Below are 18,153 nucleotides of genomic sequence, written 5' to 3'. Positions count from 1 at the left end.
GCAGCAGCCTCTAGCTGTGTGACGGAATCCAACACCAGCTGGAGCTGTGAGCGAAGGGTCACCAGCTCAGCTCGCATCTGTACACAGCAATCACAGTTCCTATCCATTACTGAAGTCGCTCCAGTTCGAAGCTCGAAAAACATATAACAAACAAACAGTGTACTCAGCTTATTAGCAGCAGGAACTCGAGGTGCTCTCTCATTGACGCTCTAACTGACATTGAGCTACACTATCCAACACAGACACTTCATTCAGACATATGTTTGTACGAGCATTATCCGGTTGACGAGCATTATCGTGACCTGTGCCATAACAGGTAACCCACGAGGACGCAGGATGACCAATACATACCATTGTGACGTCAGAGTTCTCTCAGTCACAACCGACCGTGACGTGAAGTCATACATAACAGCTTCCGATACCATGACGCCAGAAGCAAAATTGTTTGCAGCTGTATTTGCCGCCGATGGTACGTGGCCTAGTGCAGAAACGCGATTCATTGCTGAACTCAATAAGCCGCCACTCATCAGCAGTCCATGCCTCCCGGTCACGATGCAACTCCAAACGCACTCGTTTTTTGTTGAGGTGTTAACGACAGCCTAAGTATGGGAGAGTATTTTCCCTGTCGGGCTGCAGCTAGTCTCCGACCAACGTTGCGGAGAGTCCGTCACTTGTTCTCGGATGGCAGGCGCGGATGTGAAGGGGTGCTTGGTGCACAAGACGGCGCCCCTTCTTTGTGGTGGTCACACGTGGTCGGCTGGAACCTTGACGAAAAGTATTCCTGCCCTCACGTTCGCTTAAAGACCAACTTTGGCGCAGTGTCCTATCCGAATGTTCCACAAATCTGGACATTGCATGATTCGACCGGTCGGGCAAATGAACATCCACAATGACGAACCATTTCAAACGCTGTCAGTTGGTGATAGCGCTGCCTAATACGAGTACACTGCAGTTGTTTCTTTCAGAGTGATTACTCAACATCTGACTTTGTTTCGCTCCTTATGCACCCTATCAGGTCTGGTAACAACATTAATGCAGTGTCAATTAAATTCTTCTGGGTTGTTGACATCATTATCAATATATAAAATTTTCTGACGTTTCGGCTACTGTTGCAAGTGGCCTTCCTCAGGGCTGAGCTGACTGAATCAGTACCTAAAATTGTCCAACGTTTCGGCGACTTGCAACAGTGTCCGAAACGTCTGACAATTTTATATACTGACAATGTGGTCAACTGCCCTGAAGAAGTTTACTGACGGTGATAACGGCTGCGGAAGCCTACGCTTACATTTAACACTCTGCTTGTCACGGAATTACAGCTCTTAATCATTTATATACCAGCCGGTATTATGTACTTGTACGAAGTTACATCCGACTGTGTCTCCTGGGTGCTTCCGTCTTTTGTCAGTCACTACGTATAAACAGCTTTTGTTTTCCCCATAGGTGTCTTTTAATTTCCCCTACTGATAGCTGGACTCCTGTATTCCTGTTTCCTGCTTCACTTGATGCATTTTTATATTTACGTCTTCCGTCATTGTTTTGTTGCCACAGGTTTGTTGTTTTGTTGCCTGTAAATCTCCCTTCCGAGAGGTGTTAAAGTGATTCAATAGCACCATTTTGCTTTTTGTAGCACTGGGGCGAAAACCATCATCATCTTGCCAGATTTCTAGTGGGGTGAGCCATTCTGTTGTGGCGACTTTTACTCCTTCTGCAGATAGATCTGAGCATCAGGAAGCTGTGTCGTCTTCGTGTAGGGGAATGATCTCGTGCCATTTAGCTGGCTATAAGATGTCCGCTGTACATAGACTGTCTAGCGTACGTGAGAGTACAAGAGTACAGCCCCTTCCGCAACCCCTGCCGTCGGACAGAACACATATCAGCAGTGTTCTCGAAAACTTTCACAGTTCGAAAATTATATTTCTGGATAGTCGCGTAATCTGCGGCGAAGAGCCTCGACCACTGAGCTTGTGTAACAGACCACTGTGCCAAACTTTATTAAAGGCTCTTTCAGCATCTAGGAACAGTGCGAGCACACATTCCCCTCTCTTGCGTGTTTCTCTGATACTACTGGAAATTTTTAGTATTGGGCCCATTGTTGATCTGCGTTGTCTAAATCTTAATTGTTCCTGTTCTCGTTTCCAAATTGTCTCCCTTCTTTATAGCTGTCATCGACCGGCGTCTGTTGTCACGCTGAGTCCATTCTTTGTACAATACAGTGAACGTTGTATCTATCTTCCGAAGTGGCACAGTGGTTAGCAAGCTGGCCTCGCATTCGAGAGGACCACGGTTCATATTCCTGTCTGGCTACCCAGATTTACCTATTGCGTGATATCCCCAAAATCTCTCCAAGCAAATGCCGGGATGGTTCCTTTCAAAAGAGCACGGCCGATTTCTCTCCCTATCCTTTTGCTATAGGAGCTTCTGCTCCGTCTATAATGACCGCGCCGTCGACAGAACGTTAAACTCTAATCTTCCTTCCTTCTTACGTTTTACCTGATTTAATTTTAATTCTGATTGCAAGAATGGACGTGCCAGTAAACGCTGATTCCTCTGTGATCTTACAAAACAACCTTTCCATGGTAACAATAATTTCATCTTACCCGTGACACCTGTGAGTTTTTTCGCAAATAAAAACAATACTAACCTACCTGCAGCAGTTTACTCAGAGTAGTACTTGCATTGTACACTCTCAATTATTTGTTGGATGTATTCCAATCTCTGTCTTCGTCTGCAGTTTTTACACTCTACAGCTCCTTCTAGTACCATGGAAGCTATTCCCAGATGTCTTACCACATGTCCTATCATCTCCTCTGTTGTTCTTATCAGTGTTTTCCGTCTACAAACACACCTTATCAGTCCACCTAACTTTCAGTTTTCTTCTGTAGTACCTAGTCTCACTTGCTTTCATGCTCTTCTATTCTGGTTTTCTCATTGTCACTAACATACAATGCTGTGCTCCAGACGCACATTCCCAGGAATTTCTTCCTCACATTAAGGAGAGGTTTACTATCTTTGGCCCTAAAAAAGCATGTTCTTTGAGATTTTTTTGTCGGGATATGTTATAGATATCAGTGTCAAACTTGGTCGAAATGTTTATTGATATTTCATCTACAAACTGAAATTTTTTCGACCGGAAATGTCAAAGAGCAAAGGCGGAAGTACCGTCAGAACGAAAAAAAAATTTCGATGTAGACCTCCACGCGCGGTATGTCGCAGGTCAGCCGGCTCGTCTGGAATGGAAATTGAGTTGACGTTAGCGAAGTATATAAGATTCTTTAGGAGTTGTAGCTCGCTTAAGTTATTTGGACCATAGGAAACAAAAGTGGCGACCATTTGAAAGAAAAGTGTTTTTTCGTCGAATTTTTTGGCTTCGTCGGCCAAGTAAAACTATTTATAGTTGATGGATCGGAATAAAAGTGGTACAACTCCTAGACAATTTAGTTAGCTTCGTCGGAAACAAAAAATCATGCCAATCGGTTCAGTAGATTTGAAGTTACCATACCGCGCGATAAAAAAACGTTATTTGGGGAAAAACGCGTTTAAAGTTTTGGCTACCTATAAATGCAATATTATGCAACTTACGTTCAATCTGCTATTCCGGGTCCATAAACTAGTCCTTCCTCTTCCTCATAGAGGGTGTTCTGCTCGATCTGAGCTTTCCTGCGCTGCTCCAGAGCCGCTCGTAAGGCCTGTGACAAACGTTATTCGCAATCTTGAATCCGGTGGTCGTCCGAATGCTTGGCGAACTGCGTCTAATAGAGTCCCAGGGTGACGTCCATCGTTATCATGGTCTTCAGAATTGCTGAATACCCTTCATTGTAGCTGCTCACTCCCAGGAAAGCAGCAATCTCTTTTTTATTTTTTTTTCGTTCTTGTACATATTGTATACTACATGTCTTTCCATGTAGCTTATTCCTATTTTAAACAGAATTTCGAAAATCTTGCACCATTTTACATTGTCGAACGCTTTCTCCAGATCGACAAATCCTATGAGCGTGTCTTGATGTTTCTTCAGTTTAGCTTCCATTATAGAGCGCAACGTCAGAACTGCCTCTCTGGCGCCTCTACCTTTCCTAACGCCAATCTGATTGTCACCTAACACATCCTCAATTTTTTATTCCACACTTTTTTTATGTCGACAGATACGTAATCCTACGTTCTGTTACATGCTACCTTGGTGAACACTGTTTATCTAATCAGCTGAGCTTTAATTTCATAATTAGTGTGCAGAATATTTTTGCTGGGTGTCAGTCACGTTTAAAGGGAGTCTTAGTAGCTCATCCAATAGAGCTGCACCCTATTCTGTTTAACTGTAATCACTTAAGTTTTTTAGGACTAAATATGTTTCTAATTATTGTCATAAGTAAACACGGCTACCACACTTATAAACGTACTGCGTAGCTCTTTATCTGTGTCCCATTGCCTCTTTCAGCTTTTTGGATTGTCATTACTTCCACATGGGTTTTTCGCTTTGATAGCATTGAAATCATCCACGACTACAGCAATTTTTCCCACCTTCCTGGGCGCGCATTACGGAACGATCAACCGTTGTTACCACCTGACAAATGCACGTTGGTAGTAACCTTTCCTCTCACCTACATATCTATATTTTCTGGCATACTTCGTGTGCATTCGTTTGCATCAACAAACTGGAAGCCAATAACGACGTCGTTAGCTTGAAAACCTATTTTCGCCACCTGTGAAGATCGCATACATACCGAGTCCCATCTCGAGTTACTGTCTATCGTCAAGCACCTGTATCTAAAGTAACAAGATATGCTCAGGCATTCAGAAATTTTTAGGTGTTACCTAATAAAACCAGCATTCATATACATTCGAATCTGAACGTAACATCCTGGTGGATGTATTCATTCTTCAAGACTGACTGAACAAGGATGAATGGAAGACATCAGTTAGGAAACTTGGCCGTAATCCAGAGCAACATTTCTGGGCGCTGATACCTCGCCGTTGAGCGCCCAGACACACACACACACACACACACACACACACACGCGCGCGCGCGCGCGCACGCGCAACATTTCTCAATAGGAGAGTTGTTCAGTACTGGTTGATCACCAGTACCAACATGGGGTCTTGCAAGTTCTCGCAAGAAGACCTCATTCAAGGGACACTCCAAGTCCGGTAATAAGGATCTGCAACGCAGTTACTTCTTCTACGACAAAAGGAGCAAGAAGGATTGTATCCGGCGAACATAGTGTAAAACATGGTATCATGAAGCATGTGATAGTGGACCTGTAAAAATGTCAGGGCTTTTTACACTGCGAGAAAATGCCTGTGCTGAACTTGAAAACGACTGAATTAGGAGTTCAATTATGCTTAAATTTTGCATAGTTTCCATAATTGTTGAATATATCACTTCCATTACTGATTACAAGTTTCCTTTCTTTCCATTTTTGATTAATGTATGAGACGTTGGGTGTATAAATTTGAGAGAACCTTCACTACTCCTTACAATCACCAGTTTTCCCTTTCCTACATAAAAAATTACACTATTGGCCATTAAAATTGCTACACCAAGAAGAAATGCAGATGATAAACGGGTATTCATTGGACAAATATATTATAGCAGAAATGACAAGTGATTACATTTTCACGCAAATTGGGTGCATAGAGCCTGAGAAATCAGTACCCAGAACAACCACCTCTGGTCGTAATAGCGGCCTTGATACGCCTGGGCATTGAGTCAAACAGAGCTTGGATGGCGTGTACAGGTACAGCTGCCCATGCAGCTTCAACACGATACTACAGTTCATCAAGAGTAGTGACTGGCGTATTGTGACGAGCCAGCTGCTCGGCCACCATTGACCAGACGTTTTCAATTGGTGAGAGATCTGGAGAATGTGCTGGCCAGGGCAGCAGTCGAACATTTCCTGTATCCAGAAAGGTCCGTACAGTACCTGCAACATGCGGTCGTGCATTGTCCTGATGAAATGTAGGGTTTCGGAGGGATCGAATGAAGGGGAGAGCCACGGGTCGTAACACATCTGAAATGTAACGTCCACTGTTCAAAGCGCCGTCAATGCTAACAAGAGGTGACTGAGACGTGTAACCAATGGCACCCCATACCATCACACCGGGTGATACACCAGTATGGCGAAGACGAATACACGCATCCAATGTGCGTTCACCGCGATGTTACCAAACACGGATGCGACCATCATGGTGCTGTAAACAAAACCTGGATTCATCCAAAAAAATGACGTTTTGCCATTTGTGCACCCAGGTTCGCCGTTCAGTACAGCACCGCAGGCGCTCCTGTCTGTGATGCAGCGTCAAGGGTAACCGGAGCCACGGTCTCCGAGTTGATAGTCCATGCTGCTGCAAACGTCGTCGAACTGTTCGTGCAGATGGTTGTTGTCTTGCGAACGTCCCCATCTGTTGACTCAGGGATCGAGACGCGTCTGCACGATACGTTACAGCCATGCAGATAAGATGCCTGTCATCTCGACTGTTGTGATACGAGGCCGTTGGGATCCAGCACGGCGTTCCGTATTACCATCCTGAACCCGCCGATTCCATATTCTGCTAACAGTCATTGAATCTCGACCAACGCGAGCAGTAATGTCGCGATACGGTAAACCGCAATCGCGATAGGTTACAATCCGACCTTTATCAAAGTCGGAAACCTGATGGTACGCATTTCTCCTCCTTACAAGAGGCATCACAACAACGTTTCACCAGGCAACGCCGGTCAACTGCTGTTTGTGCATGAGAAATCGGTTGGAAACTTTCCCCATGTCAGCACGTTGTAGGTGTCGCCACCTGCACCAACCTTCTGTGAATGCTCTGAAAAGCTAATCATTTGCATATCACAGCATCTTCTTCCTGTCGGTTAAAATTCGCGTCTGTAGCACGTCATCTTCATGGTGTAGCATCTTAATGGCCAGTAGTGTATATCTAACAAAAATAGTAAATAAAGGCCAATTATTTTCAAAGGAATTCATAAGGGAGGTACCAGTGCATAACCGGTTAACAGTCAGACATTTTGCATATCTCTATTCAACATCTGAGCCAATTAAGCGAACGCATGGAGTTATTACCTTCAATTCAGTTCCTACATCGAAGTGGCTCCTGCCTTCTAGCACGCACATATGACACTGTCTTCTTTTCTGTTTTTGTTTTCAGGCAGTCGATGTCGGCGCCGACGCACACAGCGGTCTGCTCGCGACAAACGCCTCGCAAGCAGACGTCGACGCCTTCCTGGACACCAAGGCCGGCCTCTGGCTCGTCATTCCACTGGAGTCTCCGGCGGTAAGTGACTAGCTGGCTATGCCGTTTTCCCGCCAACGTTCACAGATAAATACCCCCAAGCTGGTAAACCTGATCTATAACTCTTGTACGTTTCCAAGGGCGTGTAATAGCGACAACTGTCACATAATCTTCTTGATGTATGTAAGAATGAAAAAATTGAGAAAAAATCAAAGATCTATTAGATGACGATCTGGTAGACTTTAGGAAAATAAATGCACCTAAGAAGCAGTTCTGACATTGTGCTTCATTCTCTACAGTGAAAAAGGAATGGAATACATTGAGTTCAGGGACCAGGACAGTCAAGAAAGGAGTGCTCCAAAAGAACCTGTGCGTCAGAGTAGCAGTGAAGAAAACAGAAAAAAGGTCTAGGATGGAAGGATATCAATGATAGAAGTAGCAGATAAAACTGTTGCCTTCTGCGAAAATAAGAAAGAGTTACAGAAGGTGTAGAATAGAATGAATAGATTAGCGAGCACAGAACATGGATTACTAGTAAAGTAGAGAAAGCACTGAAGAGCAGCAGCAGGCAACATTGTGTACTGCGACTCATCAGCGCAAGCGATCCTACCTCATTCTTCGTAGATGACTTCGTGTGTTCCTACACCCTTGGTAAACTCTGTGCCATGTGACGTGCTATGAACAGTCTAGGGCGGTGGGTTCTGAACCCGATGGGGAAGAAATGTTGCTAGGGTTCCGTACCACAACCGATAAAAACGGAACCCTTATAGGATCACTTTGTTGTCCATTTGTCTGTTTGTCCGACTGTTAAAAGCCGTTTCTCTCAGGAAAGAGTAGATGTGTCAAATTGAAATTTACGTCATATTCTAAGGTATACTTTCCCTTGACGATATAGGAATAAGAAATCCGTAACTCCATGCCGCATATTCTCGGCCAACAGGAATCGTCGATCTTTCAAAGCCTTTTTAAGGGACTGAAGGCGTGGTAAGTGCTTCGGAAGAGATCGGGGCTGTAGGGCATTTGCTCGAGTGTCTCCTACTGTAGAGGGCGTATCTTGTGCGCTACTACTTTTGAACACGGAGACGTGCGTTATCATGAAGCAACAGCACCCCTCGTCGCAGCTTTTCTCGACTTTACGCCTAAATTGCACATTCTTCTTTCTCCGATTGATGTCTGCTGGCGTTTGTCGTTCGACAGCCAAGGGGAAAAAAAACAGCACGTCGGTCCTGTTTGGACGCATTTGGTAACGACGTCGCCATAGTTCATGTTTCCGCATTTGCCGCATGCACGTCGGAAAGGTACGAATGGGACGCTAACCTCATGCTTATATTCCGGTTAGATATACGCTACAACAATTCCCTGAAACAGGAACTTTCTGCTAGCTCCTTGTAAAATCAAAAAACATCCTCGAAAGTCTTGGAATTCCCGGCACTGATATCTCGCCAGCATAAATGTCGATAACAGCCGCTCATCACTTGATACTGTCCAGCCGTGAAGTGGCAAATGATTTGCACTCGTCTAGCCAGTCCATCCACGTTTACTATTCACAGTAGTAGAGGTCATCAGCACACTGGTGTTGACTGTACCTGACCTTGTGGGACTCGTTTCCTTCAAATCAAGGTAATCACAGTACACCCTTGATACGGTAGTTGGTGGAAATCCTGGACCTGCGCAGCCTCAAGAATGAAGTTTGCCACATGTTGACACGTCCCCATCAAACTCACTAATATCGTAAGTCTTGACCATCCTGCACTCAGCTGTCGTAATGATGACCATCCGATGGCTGATGGCATGACAAACTGCTACCGTATCATATATGGTGAACCCTGCTTTGGTACCATATGTATCCAACTCTAATGAAGCTCATCACTGTTTATTTAATCTGTGACTACTACCAACAGTTTAGATGCTTGCAGAAGTCCTACAATAGACTGTTGTACTGGCAGCTAGCCGTCAGAGTAAGCAGGTAGGAGATTGACACTAGGCTACACATACCCGAACCATGGACCAGGCCTTGAGACCATTGTCCACACACAGCCGAACATGTTGGGGAGGACCTAGTCGGCGAATGGATCAGCAGACTGGTCAGCCTATGTATCAGAGCCGTCAGGTTGACTTGTCCACCGACAAATTCGTCAAGTGGATCAGCCCTAGTCCACTCATCTGTGTATGGGCAATGGTCTGAGGTCTGGGCCATGGCTCAGGTATTTCGGTTCCACCAGCAAGTCAATACCTGCTTACCCTGACTGCTTCCTGTCAGCCCACAGTCTGTCAGCACCAGCAGGATGGACTTACAACCGCACATTGGAATCCACACACAGCTGGACAGGTCACTGCTGTGGTTGGCGAGAGGCTTGCCCACCGCCAGCCTGTGAATGATCGTCATAGCTAACAGCTGACGTACGCTGCAGGTTCTGAGGACCTGTGACAATTGAATGGGGGCTTAAAGGCCTTCCTGTTACAAAGATACTGGTTGTTAAGCTGGAACCTAGTGAGCTCAGGAGGATAAAGAAACACCTCGAGGCATTCTCTACGATTTTATCAAGTAAATCCGGTATCTAAGCGGCTAGGGAAATGGCCAACATAGGTGAGTGCCGCAACAGGAGGTGGAATGAGAGCGCTACCTGAATTTCCAAACTCTTTGCCACCTGCCACCCAATGACTGTTAGGAAACAGATCGCAAACGTTGACACCCTGTATTAAAACTGACAGGTACCCTGAAGGTCAAGAGGGGGGGGGGGGCGACGAAGGGGGGGTGAAGAAAAACAAAAGTGCTGAGTCACAGCAGTCTGTGATTATTAGAAGAATGTAATGAGACTTTTCGATGCATTATCAAGTGATATAAGCTTTCATTTTGTTTTCATTCCGATTCTAGTCACTCCGAGCTAGATCTTTGGAGATTATTCTGTGTTCATGGTGAGCTTAGGCAGGTTCATTCCGTGATTGTTCCTAGAGTCACACCCGAGGTCTTTTCAGAATATTTTTAAATGGGCTCATGCTAGGTAATTCGTACTCTATTTTGCATAGAGTGTTCTGTCTTTGTGATTTGGCAGTATGTCAGCCTATTTCGTATTCAATTTTCATAGATTTATTCTGATCCCTGCATCCATCCTGATGTACGGTGTGTTGTCGCTTTGGTAAACCCCTTTGTTTTTGTTCTGTGCTCGATTGCCCGCCTTGAGGTTCGATATTTGAATCTTTAAACATCTGGTCGTGTTTCCGTCATCTGTCTTCCACCAGTAAATGTAAAATGCATGTTGCTGGTGCAGTCTAATTACCGCAAACAACCTAAGCCCCATGTGTAATCAGAACCGGCGAGTGGCCGCTCTGGCCAGTATTAATCAGCTGCATCAGCCGCGGACTCACGCCTTTACCTGAAGGGCGATTAGGCTGGAAGTAAGGTTGAGCTACTCTTAGCACCACCCCAAAGCTGCGGTGTATTAAATGAAAGCTGTCGGCTGTCAACCAACAGCCATGTGGCAACAAACTGACCCGACAGAGATTGACAATCGAGTCGACAACACTCCAGCTGCCCGTACCTATATGTACCGCCGAGTGTGTCTTTTGGTGAGATCAACTTGTTAACCCCTCCCCTAGATGCTTTTTGCTGACCCAGACAAATCGTCCATAAAATTTTTGTGCTTTTGTTTACAGTATTGCCACCCACCTTGGGCAAGTCGTTTCCATTTTTTTTATTTTTCCACAAGATTTAGAGTGAATACGTAGGAACCAATAAAATTACTCCTACTAAGCAAGAAAACTTCGTGGATGTGTGTCAGAATGCCCCCTGGCTATTCAGTGAAGCCAAAACACTGCTGCCCATCGAAATTGCAATACTAGCAACAACAGCAAAAAACTAATTTTTACTTTAATTAACTGATATTGTCAGAAGGAAAACGATCTCTATACCAATGTAATAAAGATTCCTCCACAGAAGTTTTATTGCTCATATCGCATCTGACACATATGCAGATTACTATTTTCAGCAAAGTTTTATTGCGATCTTCAGTTTATCACATACGTGGACTTTATAATTCACGTATTCGATTATCAGAATATTTCGATATAACGTTGCTGAAATTAGTAATGAGCGTATGTATCAACTGAGATGTGAGCAATGAAACTTTATGTTGAAAATTGTTTTACATTAAATTTTTCTTATTGGACATTCACGCTCTGGTATGAAAAATAAATGATTTAATTATCAAATGATTTGGAGGGATACAGGGTGAGACATTTAGTACGCAGAACTGCCACCTTTGACAGAAACAACGCATATCACGTCTAACTCTGCTTGGATGATAGATAAAGCTTCGTCATTCCATACTGCTTCAGCTCCATGCCAGGGTGCATGTAATAGTTGCTGGCAATTGGTGACGTGGCAGTCTCTCAGCAACGCATGGCCTTACGCTCATAATTGCTGAGAGATCTGAAAATCTTGCTCACCGCCAGTATCGAGGTTGCCATCCTTGACACGCCAGATACGTAACGCCTTTTGCCCAAACTACTTGCTACGTGAACCAGAGATGATCGTTTTGTGTACTTAATAACACCCGAAATAGCAAAGCCTGGTTCTGGGTCAGTATAATGATGACGTTTGCAATTCGGCTACATTCCTCTCCTCGAAGCCTCCACACACTGATACGCCCGTCGTGATGTTGTAAGAACAAATGGAAATCACCTGAAAGTAAATCGCCTGGTGTCACTCTAGTGTCCGATGTTGTCGTTGGGTCCACAACTATCTGCTGCCACATCAATGGAAGTCGCAGCAACGGTCGCCGTACTGAGAGTCTGTGCTGCCCCATAAGTCGTCGCGCTGTCCACTTGTCTTACTGCAAACAAACTCATTTCATTACTCAAGGCAGGTGACGCGGCTATATGGTCCTGCAGAGCCGAGCGAACAATACATCTGTCCTATCTATCGCTAGTCGCGTGGGGCTGTCGAGATCCTGATTAGCAATCTGGTATGGTCACCTGAACCCGTAGATTTCATATTCACTGTCCCGACTAAAACGAGCAGCAGTATCGTAAAACGATAAACAGGAATGTCGATAGGCTACTATCCTGCTTCTTTCCGAATTCCGAAACGTGCTGATAGACTTTCTTACACGAGACTTAACTCTATCTTCTCACACACAAACAACATTCAAAATCCATTTATGAATGAGAAATCAGCTGTGAAATCTTTCTTTATGTAAGCATGTAGATGGCATTACGCCTGATTTTGTGGTAGCGGTAAAATGACAATGATTTGCATATTCAATAATGCAGTAGGCTTCTTGCCACTTTGTCTTTTGTTACACACCGTCCTCATGGTGCTGCGGTTGTAATGGACAGTCGTGGAATTCATCTCTGGTTAATACCGGTAGTTCAAACTTATACTGATTTATACGTTTGCTATAGACTGAGAGTTATTCTGAGAAACCGTGTTTACATTTGTTCCACAGAGCAAGAAGATTTCTGTAGTGATCACCACAGTTCAGTGATAGTTCAGGTAAGTAATATTTTCTAAGACTGATCGAGCACCTGTATCGCGGTTTTGCATTTAAAATGTGTCACAGAACAATCTGTGCAACCAGACCACATTCTCCTCTTCTCTCGGATACTTCAGTCAAGGACTCCATACATTCCTAAAGGTTTTTATTTGGTGAATTTACCATTTCATTTGAAAGTAGTACCCCTTTGGTTGTCACCTGCGGCGTCCTTACAGTACAGCAGTACGTCGACGATATACTACGCCGCATTTTGTTGCCTTTCATTGCAAGCCACCTTAGACTTACATTTCAGCAAGATAACGCCACGGTGAGAGTTTCTGCTACTTGTCTTCGTGCTTGCCAAGCCGTACCTTGGCTAACAAAGTCGCCAGATCTCTGCCCAGTCGAGAAAGTTTGGAGCCATTATGTGTAAGGCCCTCCAACCAGCTCCGGATTTTGACGAACGCGCCAATTGGACAGAATTTGGCACGATATCCCTCGGAGGACATCCAACAACAATCAATGCCAAGGTGACTAACTGCTAGCATAAGGGCCAGATACTGACTTGCCCAACTTGTGAAGCCCTTTCTCTTGGATAAATCGTCCAGTGTTGTCTGTACATTTACATCACATCTATCGATTTCCGTTCCATTCGTATAGTTCCTTCGTGGTGCGTCTTTTCTTTTTTTCTTTTTTTGCCTTACAATGTATATAGCTCAGTACCACAGAAGAACCTAAAACATTCAGTGTCGTGTGCAGCTCAGTTATTAAGTCTCCATATTGTAAATAAACTTGTTAATTAACCCTTATGGAGAAATCCGCATGTATTTACTGGCCACCTCTTGATGACGACACTCTGCCAAATCCTAGCGTTTTCATCCGTCTTTTAATATCAGTCCTACCGTCATCTCGTGGTTTAATCCTTATGGAAAGACCCACTTATGCTCTTCTTGTTACAGTGTTGGCTGAGTCCACCCTAACACTATTCGTCCTTGCACTCATTGCGTTACAGCCAACTGTCTGTGCTGTCTACTGGTACGATGCTCCCATGTCCCTCACGCTAGTGATTTTGTTTATTTATTTAACCTGGAAATATTCGACGTGTCTGAAAATCCAAAAGTTGGCATTAGGCTGCACGTCTTCCAGGCAGGCAGTGTTGAGATTTCCACTTGAAAAGTTAGACAGTACAATGAGGTCGGACAAGAATGCAGTTTTAATAAAAATACGCCACAGACATGGAAACACTGGTGCATCAATTTTGTGGCGGCTGGTCAAATAGTTCACTGTGTACCACTTTCCATTTCCGTCGTTGTATAATTTGCAGCAACCACTGAGTTTTCGTCACGTACCGTTTCGTTGCGGAATGAAGTATGAAGTTGTTTTTGCTCCTCTGTCCGTCATTTGGAGTTTCATAGATGCTACAGTGAAAGCTCGAAGCAGAAGTGCCACTACTACCGTGACTGTATTGCCCCATCCAGATGGAGCTTAATCCCTCCCCCCTCCACCAAACTTGTCGAACAGCAGTAGCCTGTGTACACGCATTAAACTTAAAAACTCAACTACAGAACACACATCCCATACGCTGAAAACATTTCACAAATTTGTGGCTGATATCAGGGCCGCGATGTAACTTCTGCGTTTATACACACCTGGAAATGGAAAAAAGAACACATTGACACCGGTGTGTCAGACCCACCATACTTGCTCCGGACACTGCGAGAGGGCTGTACAAGCAGTGATCACACGCACGGCACAGCGGACACACCAGGAACCGCGGTGTTGGCCGTCGAATGGCGCTAGCTGCGCAGCATTTGTGCACCGCCGCCGTCAGTGTCAGCCAGTTTGCCGTCGCATACGGAGCTCCACCGCAGTCTTTAACACTGGTAGCATGCCGCGACAGCGTGGACGTGAACCGTATGTGCAGTTGACGGACTTTGAGCGAGGGCGTACAGTGGGCATGCGGGAGGCCGGGTGGACGTACCGCCGAATTGCTCAACACGTGGGGCGTGAGGTCTCCACAGTACATCGATGTTGTCGCCAGTGGTCGGCGGAAGGTGCACGTGCCCGTCGACCTGGGACCGGACCGCAGCGACGCACGGTTGCACGCCAAGACCGTAGGATCCTACGCAGTGCCGTAGGGGACCGCACCGCCACTTCCCAGCAAATTAGGGACACTGTTGCTCCTGGGGTACCGGCGAGGACCATTCGCAACCGTCTCCATGAAGCTGGGCTACGGTTCCGCACACCGTTAGGCCGTCTTCCGCTCACGCCCCAACATCGTGCAGCCCGCCTCCAGTGGTGTCGCGACAGACGTGAATGGAGGGACGAATGGAGACGTGTCGTCTTCAGCGATGAGAGTCGCTTCTGCCTTGGTGCCAATGATGGTCGTATGCGTGTTTGGCGCCGTGCAGGTGAGCGCCACAATCAGGACTGCATACGACCGAGGCACACAGGGCCAACACCCGGCATCATGGTGTGGGGAGCGATCTCCTACACTGGCCGTACACCTCTGGTGATCGTCGAGGTGACACTGAATAGTGCACGGTACATCCAAACCGTCATCGAACCCATCGTTCTACCATTCCTAGACCGGCAAGGGAACTTGCTGTTCCAACAGGATAATGCACGTCCGCATGTATCCCGTGCCACCCAACGTGCTCTAGAAGGTGTAAGTCAACTACCCTGGCCAGCAAGATCTCCGGATCTGTCCCCCATTGAGCATGTTTGGGACTGGATGAAGCGTCGTCTCACGCGGTCTGCACGTCCATCACGAACGCTGGTCCAACTGAGGCGCCAGGTGGAAATGGCATGGCAAGCCGTTCCACAGGACTACATCCAGCATCTCTACGATCGTCTCCATGGGAGAATAGCAGCCTGCATTGCTGCGAAAGGTGGATATACACTGTACTAGTGCCGACATTGTGCATGCTCTGTTGCCTGTGTCTATGTGTCTGTGGTTCTGTCAGTGTGATCATGTGATGTATCTGACCCCAGGAATGTGTCAGTAGTGTTTCCCCTTCCTGGGACAATGAATTCACGGTGTTCTTATTTCAATTTCCAGGAGTGTATTATTCTCTTCATGTTTTCTAATCTGTTTGTCTGAAAGCTTGAGTCAGCATTTCTCCGTATTCGAGCCATCTGTTGAGCTCAGGGATATAAAAGCACGTTATTACGTAATACGTCCGAGAGTTTGGGCATAAGATTTTGTAGTAAGGTGCACTATATCATGACTGTTTCCTGCAGAATGACGAAGGTATACATCATTGATTTACAATCCTTGATTCTGCCATATTTATTTTTTAACGCATATGCTTTAATGCAATCTATAGATATCTGTATTTTCGCTGTCTCTTGACAATTTATTTACATAATATAATTCCCTGCTGCAAACATGTGAAATGAACGAAATGTCTCTGACTAAAAACAAAGCTTACTTGTGTTTTGTATGCCAGTTCTGCTGCGGCTAATGTTAATTTCAGATTTTGAACAACTACTTCGTCTCTAGCCGTCTCATTGTTAGCGCCAGATAGAACTACAATAGAAATGGGAAAAATGCAGAAATAGAAAATGAATAAATTTAAGTTCACTCTTTCGCACCGATGCATGTGCACGGAATGTTTCTTTTGTACCTCGTCTGTAATCTGAAATTTGTTTCCGATACGCTGACATAGCTTAGTTTCTGCCGGAAAGTAACGATTCTTTGCACACAGTTGCGCACAGGTATTAGAGATTTCGCTTGAGTAGTGTTGGTTGACTCGTAATAACGATTTACATACGAAATCGTTTACACTCACAAATGGGTTAATTGTTAAGCAGTTAAATGTTCTGAAACTACTATCACGATCATAATCGCAATCAGCTCTAAAATTCTTTTTACAGTTTTTATTACTGAATTCTCTGTAGATTATATTTACGTCGTTACAAAAGCTTCTTCGTATCCTTGTTCAGATATCTATCACTCTCCAGGTATGAGGATTTTTGTCTTTCTCTTTGTCCAGAGACGTCGGTTGACTTCATTTTTTGATATCCTCTGAAGACTAATTGTGTGCTCTAATACGTTTGCCTCCAGCGCATCTTGCTCTGTGACGGAAATCAACTTCAAATCTTTATCACTCATTAACATGGACAGTTTAGGTCTTCCTTTGAGCTCCCAATGTTGGGACCACTTCTGTCACCACGCTCTCATTCGTATCAAGAACCCCCAAAACAATCTAGTTCTAGTGGTGTCGGCTGTCTTTCGAAGCTTTGACTTTCCTTCGTTTTTACAAGATCCCAAGACCTTTTCCCTGTACTTCGTTAGAGCTTCTCAAGTTATACATCACGTCAGTGTTTCTGACTCACAAATAATCGCCCTGTCTTCGGTTTGATAGTAGGTAAATGGGTACGTGGAGAAGCACTTCAGTAATCTCGGCAGATACGAGCTACATGTCGTAGTTTTCCTTCACTTCAACTTGCCTGTCCAAATGTTTGGTACTGGGTTGCCACACAGCGAGTTGGGCGTAAGGGGGAGGAGGAGATCAGCGTTTAAAGTCCCGCCGACAACGGGGTCATTGGAGACGGAGTACAAGCTCGGATTAGGGAAGGAGGAGAGAGAAAGGAGCCATCCCGGCATTTGCCTGGATTCAATTTAGGAAAATTACTGAAAACCTAAGTCTGGATGACCGGACGCTGGTTTGAATCGTGGTCCTCCAGGATGTGAGTCCAGTGTGCTAACCACTGCCCCACCTCACTCGGTCACAGCGAGATGGATTCAGCTGAAAATATCACGACTGTATTGCTCATACAAATACTTATTGAATCTTATTAAATAAGAGTCGCCAAGAGTGTTGACATTCTAATAAAAACATTAAATTAATTAAATTTGCAATATGTTACCCACTGCCTTCAGCACGCTGAATCCTCAATGCTTCAGTGCGGGACATGTTGCAAGTCACGCTGAGAAGAACATAAGGTTAGCTATTACGATTACAACCAGTTATATCGTCGTTACTTGGTTGCTACAACGGTCTAACAACCCGTTTATACAATACAGCGTCGCACAGGGAAGCAAACTTGTAACAAGCTCGACGGAAGAAAACAGCGCCTCTTGCTGGCTTAGCGCTCTTCCAAGAAGCGCCATCCAGTCACGCGGCGGCTGCTACCTTATCCCGAACGGACTTTCTGTCACTGAAGTTGGTGCTTCGCAGCAGGCTGGCAGCAGCTGAGTGAGCACGGCCCTTTTTTCTGTCCACAGGAATTTTACGTGGCAGCTGGAAGGCGCAGGCCACTGCAGGCACGAACGCTGAGGGCTGCCGTCGCCCACGCACCGCCCTTCGTCTTCAAGAGGTGAGGATACCACACTTAATCTGCTGTTGCAGTGCGGCACTGTGTGTAGTCCAGCACGTCCTTACACTCCCTAGTACTATGCTAGCTCACTACCATCCCAGTTCGTGGCATATCTCTAATTGTAAAG

At 45.2% G+C, this 18,153-nt stretch overlaps 1 protein-coding gene across 1 annotated transcript in view; it reads left to right on the top strand.

Annotated features, from left to right (window-relative positions):
* LOC126358740 (ionotropic receptor 21a) overlaps window positions 1–18,153 on the top strand; it is a 227,825-nt gene that overhangs the window by 39,705 nt on the left and 169,967 nt on the right. Inside the window, exons 2-3 of the mRNA XM_050007578.1 lie at window positions 7,144–7,269; window positions 17,935–18,026. Coding sequence (XP_049863535.1) covers window positions 7,144–7,269; window positions 17,935–18,026 — 218 coding nt within the window. The remainder of the gene's footprint in view (window positions 1–7,143; window positions 7,270–17,934; window positions 18,027–18,153) is intronic.

Source organism: Schistocerca gregaria, chromosome 1, assembly GCF_023897955.1.
Source record: "Schistocerca gregaria isolate iqSchGreg1 chromosome 1, iqSchGreg1.2, whole genome shotgun sequence".
Lineage (NCBI taxonomy): Eukaryota > Metazoa > Arthropoda > Insecta > Orthoptera > Acrididae > Schistocerca > Schistocerca gregaria.
This window is presented reverse-complemented; position numbering and strand designations above follow the sequence as displayed.